Source organism: Lipotes vexillifer, unplaced genomic scaffold (genome assembly GCF_000442215.2).
Source record: "Lipotes vexillifer unplaced genomic scaffold, Lipotes_vexillifer_v1.1 scaffold2746, whole genome shotgun sequence".
Lineage (NCBI taxonomy): Eukaryota > Metazoa > Chordata > Mammalia > Artiodactyla > Lipotidae > Lipotes > Lipotes vexillifer.
In genome coordinates this window covers 45,006-51,005 of record NW_006783303.1, presented here as the reverse complement: position 1 = coordinate 51,005, position 6,000 = coordinate 45,006, and the positions used below count along the sequence as shown (strand labels likewise).

The 6,000-nt window shown below is 36.4% G+C and overlaps 1 protein-coding gene across 1 annotated transcript in view; it reads right to left on the bottom strand.

The window, feature by feature from the left end:
- Positions 1-3,524: 3,524 nt before the first annotated feature.
- The window catches only part of LOC103073402 (centrosomal protein of 78 kDa-like), a gene marked incomplete at its 3' end in the record, with an annotated part of 42,350 nt that continues 39,874 nt past the window's right edge, over positions 3,525-6,000 (bottom strand). Inside the window, 3 exon segments of the mRNA XM_082931031.1 lie at positions 3,525-3,854; positions 4,771-4,942; positions 5,745-5,911. Coding sequence (XP_082787157.1) covers positions 3,525-3,854; positions 4,771-4,942; positions 5,745-5,911 — 669 coding nt within the window.

The window sequence follows — 6,000 nt, the reverse complement described above, 5'->3', positions numbered from 1 at the left end:
GCCAGTCTTTTCTATTAATTTTTAAAAATCAGATTTAAGAAGAGAATTTTTTTAATGGCCAGTCTCTTACTTTAGCTCTTGCCTTTTTCTACTTATTATTTATTTTTTCAATTTTTAGTTTAGTTTTGAGAAGTGTCTTTAAGTTATTTTAAGGTTAGAACTGAACCTTCCAGGGTTAAAAAAATATTGCCTCTTGAAAGAGATTATTTTAGACTTAGTGAAATGGATTTGATGCTAGAGAACATGTGACGTCATACATTTGACCTTTTTGAAATGATTTACATTATATCAGCTACATTTTAAGAACAGCGACCGTAACCAAAAAAAAAAAAAACCTAATTAAGGCAACTTTGCAGATTGATGGCATTAGATTATCAATTAAGATCTCAGTTTTAAACCAGATTTTTCCTCTAAATAGTGATCCAAAGAACACTAGTTTTATGGTCAGTCTAATTAGTCAGACAGCCTTCTGATTGTTTAGTGCCTTCACTTAAAGTTTGTTAAATATTTTGAATATCACCTATGCTCCCATGGGACATTAGTGAATGTGAAGTCAACAAAAAAGAAAAAAAAAGTCAGAAAAAGGGTTTTGTAGTAAATAAACGAGAAATCCTGGGTTCAGTAAATTTAAACATGTTTCGTGACTGGAGGACTTTTGAGATGTGGAATGAGCTATAATGTGCTCTGTGAATTTCACTGTTAAGTAGAGTTTGAAGTGTTTTTAAACTTTATTTGGCTCTACAACCCTTTGTCAGTGGAACATTTTAAAGGACTCAGTTTCTAGCAACTTTGGAAAATGCTGTTGTGGTCTCAGTTAAGCCCTTGAAATCTTAGCATTTGGAAGGAGATCCACACAAGCTCATCCAATTTCTGGTACAGAAATCTACCATGTATCCATGCTGTAGGCTCACTCAGCTGTGGATGAGTATTTTGATAACAAAATGCTCACTACCCATAAATCAACTGATTCTGTAGTCGGAATGCTGGTCTGTTAGGAGGTTTTAACTTTTTAAGTGCCTTTTACTATTAGAAAATTTTAAGTTTTAAAATTTTGTCTATTGGACCTAGAGCTGATCTCTGGATTAAGATAAGTCCTACTCAAGTAGAAGAATCCTTATTTTTCAAGGCTGATTTGTACATGAAAAAAAAATCCATATACTTAAAAACATCTGTAAATAGTGACTGAAGAGTAATTGAAACTACATTTGAAAATAATTTTCATTTGAAATTTATGTCAAAGTATGTTATTATATAAACGAATCCAGTATATTTTCTCTTATAGCCAGTAAAGTTTAGGTTAAATTTTAATTCAGCACAAGTGCTATAGTTAAAAAAAAAGAATTACATTTTGTTTTGAGTGATTATTTCAGAAAAACTGGTTTATGGGACAGTAAACTGTCCTTCACTGCATGTTCAATGTTAGCAGCTCAAACAGGCTAATTCTGGTAAAACAAGTTTTCCAAGGCCTTCTCTTAATTACTTGATACTCAATTGTTTTTTCTTTTACTTCTATTGTATCTCTTTTTTAAATTGTTAACTACACATCCTCATTTATCAATGGCTTTGTGTGTTTAACCCAGCAGATCTCTGGTATTATTTACAATGGCTTCATGATATTATATCTTTAAAACTCAGAATTTCACTTTAAAGTTGATTTGAATTTTATTTCTGTTATACGGAATTATGTTTATGTTATGAATCCATCATCAGTGAGTAATTTGCTGAAACAGGATGAGCAGTTTGCTGACTTAGAAGGGCTGGAATCTATAGACACCTTAAAATTAGGATGTAGATAACGAATAGTTGGATGACAACAAACCCTGTTATATGAAAACAGGAATAATGAGTGTTGCAAATCTTATCTTTTCTGTTCTTACTTTTCTCCAAAGGCTACCTCTAGAGTCCTTAATTCTCCAGTCAGTATTAAATTATTGACTACTTTGCCACAACTACTGAGCCTGCGCTCTAGAGCCTGCGAGTCACAACTACTGAAGCCTGTGTGCCACAACTACTGAATGCCATGCACCTAGAGCCCGTGCTCTGCAACAAGAGACGCCACCACAATGAGAAGCCTGCACACCACATAGAAGAGTAGCCGCCGCTCACCGCAACTACAGAAAGCCCGCATGTAGCAATGAAGACCCAACACAGCCAAAAATAAAATAAATACATTTCTTTTTTAAAAAGTGGATGTATTTAAAAAAACCCAAAAAGGTCCTATTGTATAGCACAGGGAACTATATTCAATATCCTGTGATAAACCATAATAGAAAAGAATATGAAAAAGAATGTATATAAACGTATAACTGAGTCACTTTTCTGTGCAGCAGTAATTAACACAGCACTGTAATTCTACTATACGTCAATAAAAAATAAAATTAAAAAAAAAACTGCCATAAAAATCACCACAGAAGGGGGACTTCCCTAGTGGTCCGGTGGTTAAGACTTCGCCTTCCAATGGAGGGGGTGAGGGTTCGATCCCTGGTTGGGAAGCTAAGATCCCACATGCCTTGCGGCCAAAAAACCAAAACAAAACAGAAGCAATACTGTAACAAATTCCATAAAGACTTTAAAAATAGTCGACATCAAAAAAAATCTTTAAAAAAATCATATAAATCAGAAACAAATGAAACATAATAAAGTCCATACATTAAAAGAAAAAGAGCATGGGTTCTGGTCACATCCCAGCTTCCCACTTACTTACAGCTGTTTAATTCTGGGCAACTCACATAATGGCTCCTCAGTGCTCATCTATATAAATGGGGATGGTAATAGTTCCCTACCTCATAGTGTTGCTGTAATCCATAAACACGGTTAAGTGCCTTGGTAAATTGTTTGATGCTCTCTGGTTACTGTGAACTAAAATATGTCAATGGCTTCTGGCCATACGATTTATAATAGTTTGACAGTTAACCAAATGGTAAAACTATTCCATTTATTATTCCCATCTCTTTTTACCCCTTACCCTGTTTTGTTGTTTGTTTTCTCCCACCGCAGAGTGTTAGTTCCAGGAGAGTAAAAGCTTTATTTTGTTCACTGCTGAAAGCAATAGCACCCAGAAAAGTACTGTACATATGAAGCCCTCAGTAAACACTAGCTGAATGAATGGTGCAAACTGTCACAAGGAAAAATACACCAAAACTTTCATTATAATAAAAAAGTATAGATAAATCTTTCTCTAATGGCTTCCAGTCAAGTATTTTAAAACACCATATGCTATAATAAAAACATAAGTAATTTATTAAAATTTGAAGGCAAAAACATAATTTTAAAGGATTTTAAAAGATTTAGACCTATGTTAGGCGTGATGAAATATGGATGCTTTCTGGAAATTCACAATCAGATCCAAGAGTATCACTTTCAGAATGTTCTAGTAGATGGAGTTTACTTTTAGCTGTCTTTGAAGAAACAGTCACTATCGTACTCTCTTTCTTAACAGAAATGTGTTTTTTCGAAGACTCACTTCTAGTTGGTTCATGAAGCAAAGAATTATTTTGCCCAATTCCTTTGCTTTTCTGCTTTACAGGTGAGTCAGAGCAGGAACGCAGGTCCTTCCCAGGTTGTTTCTTAGCAGAGTAGTTTTTGGTATATTATGCTCTGCTCATTTTCTCTGGAGAAGACCTGCTATTTCTAGGTAATTCCTCTTCTTTTCTGTGACTTCCAGTTCCAGAAATGACGTCCGCTGAAGGAGAACATGTTCTAGCAATGAAATCTTCAAAAGACTCCTGCCGCTGCTCTGTGACTGCGACCCCCAGGTTGTCTCTGGAAGTTTCTAAGGCCTCCTGAGTAGAGACTGGGACGTGGAAGGAGTCGACAGGCAAAGGAATCCCAGCATCACCTGCAATTTTCTGAAACTGGAGGGAAAGACAAAAGACAAGACAAAAATTCAGCGATGAACAAAGCCAACCATTAAAAAGTAGAGTTCAAAACTTCAATGTTACTCTGTGATCTTATTATTAACACAGTCAGTTGATTATTCAGAAGATTTCAGAGCCAGTTTTTCTCTAATTATATCCTGCCAAGTGATTCTCAGCTTAACCTAGCTATATCCAAGGCTATGTCTGCTACATTTTCAGACTTTGGTGACTGGGGTAGTTATTACCCATTTCCTTTCCCTCACTAAAAATGAAACCCTACTCTGTAAGAAAATTAATTTCTTTGCTATCCTCCAGGCACATGTAAACAGTATATAATACAGTTTGTGACCAGACTGTGTTCTCAGGCTCTCAGTTCCCAAGACCAGTCTGAGATTGGCTGAGCTGGGCGAAGGGGGCTCCAAGTGAGGCTGGAGGAAAAGCTGACAGGTTTCCCCTCCCATTCCCATGACCAGGTGAGCCACTATAATATCTTACGTATCAGCTATGTCAAGATTACTTATTTTAAAAATTATATCAGTACGTGTATCTCCTCCTCCATTGTTAAGCTGACTGCATACAAATAGAAACCTAGATAAAATATGAATAGAACAGACATTTATACAATTTAAAATTTGGAATATTTTCTGTAATGTTTTCTTTCTTCATTAAGGGGAGTTTGCTTTAACTCATACATTTTCTAAGGAACTTCCAGTTTTCTTATGTACAACAATACAGTATCATGAAACGGGCCCACATTTACTAATCTCAGATTTGTAGAGGACTCCAGAGTCTTCTAGCTCCCAAGCATGTGAACTATTAGAGACTGACCAGTATTATTATTTTCTCTCTGACTTGGTCATTTCCTTTTTGCTAATCACTCTTAGAATCCTTAAGTGCTGTCCTCTCCACTTACTTGGAGATTTTGCGTTGGTCCTGGGGCACTCTGCTTTGATTCTGATTTTTCTTCTTCAAGTGCCTTCTTTTCTTCTTTAGGTGGACTACCAACAGCAGAATTCATCTGGGGACGACCTAGTAAATGAAAATCTGACTGATCTATACCAGCCATGGTGGCCAGCTGCCCAAGCCTGGACCAGAGGAGGAAAGGAGAAAAGACAAAGGTTATTATAATCACAGAAGAGCAGTTTAGATTTCCCCAGACCTACAATCATGAAACACTTCTAAAATCTTAAAAGCCAACATCTCTCTCCCCCACATTCTCAGCCCTTTCCAGATTCATCCTCTAGGAGACATCCCACTGTCTCACTAGCAGCTTCAACATGTACCACGCACCCCGTCCACTGCCAGTCACACCTCCATTCCCACACTTCTTTACCAGCTTTCCTCCAGTTTCCAAGAATGTGTTTGTTCCCTCCTTCCCAACACCAACTCGTTCACTGACAAAACACCACCCCATCAACTATCAATCTCCACTTCCCTCTTTCAGCAAAATTGCTCACGGTTGAGAACCACTGACCTATAGCTTCCCTGCAGATTAATAATAATTTTTATGTCTAAGACAAAAATAACTTTAATTCAAACTTATCAAACAAGCAAAGTAAATGAAAGATAGGAAAATTCTTATCCATTCCCGAATATTTTCAATGAAAACTGTCTTCAATTTAGTCTTTACAAAATACTGTACCTACTAATTACTCTGTCTACAGGTTACTCTTTTACAGTGGGCTCCTCACTCTACCAAAGCAGGCTCCCCTATTTGCATTTCTTAAAAAATTTAATTCCTCATTTTAAAACGTCAACTATATTACCTATAATTACACTAACTTTGGCTAAATATGGCCACGTAAGTGATGAAAATTGCTCCAGTTCCTCAGCAAACTACCATTATAGTCGCAAAGAGAAGAACGCCATGAAGAGAAATGAACTAACCCAGCATCTTTAAGGAGATCCAAGAAAGCATGGAACTTCTGAAAAGAATTCTCAGTGCTGCCCAAAACACCTTCATCATCCAGGATCATGCCTGTCAATGAGTGGACATGAAGGGCTTCAGACAAAGAGAAATTTATATTTCTTAACTGGGCATTTTCATGTTCCAGCTATAAAAGAAGACGGAAAATGTCTGACATGATTTTTTCTCATTGTCATCAAAAGTAGTCTTGCCTAGTTTCAAGGAACAAAACTAAAA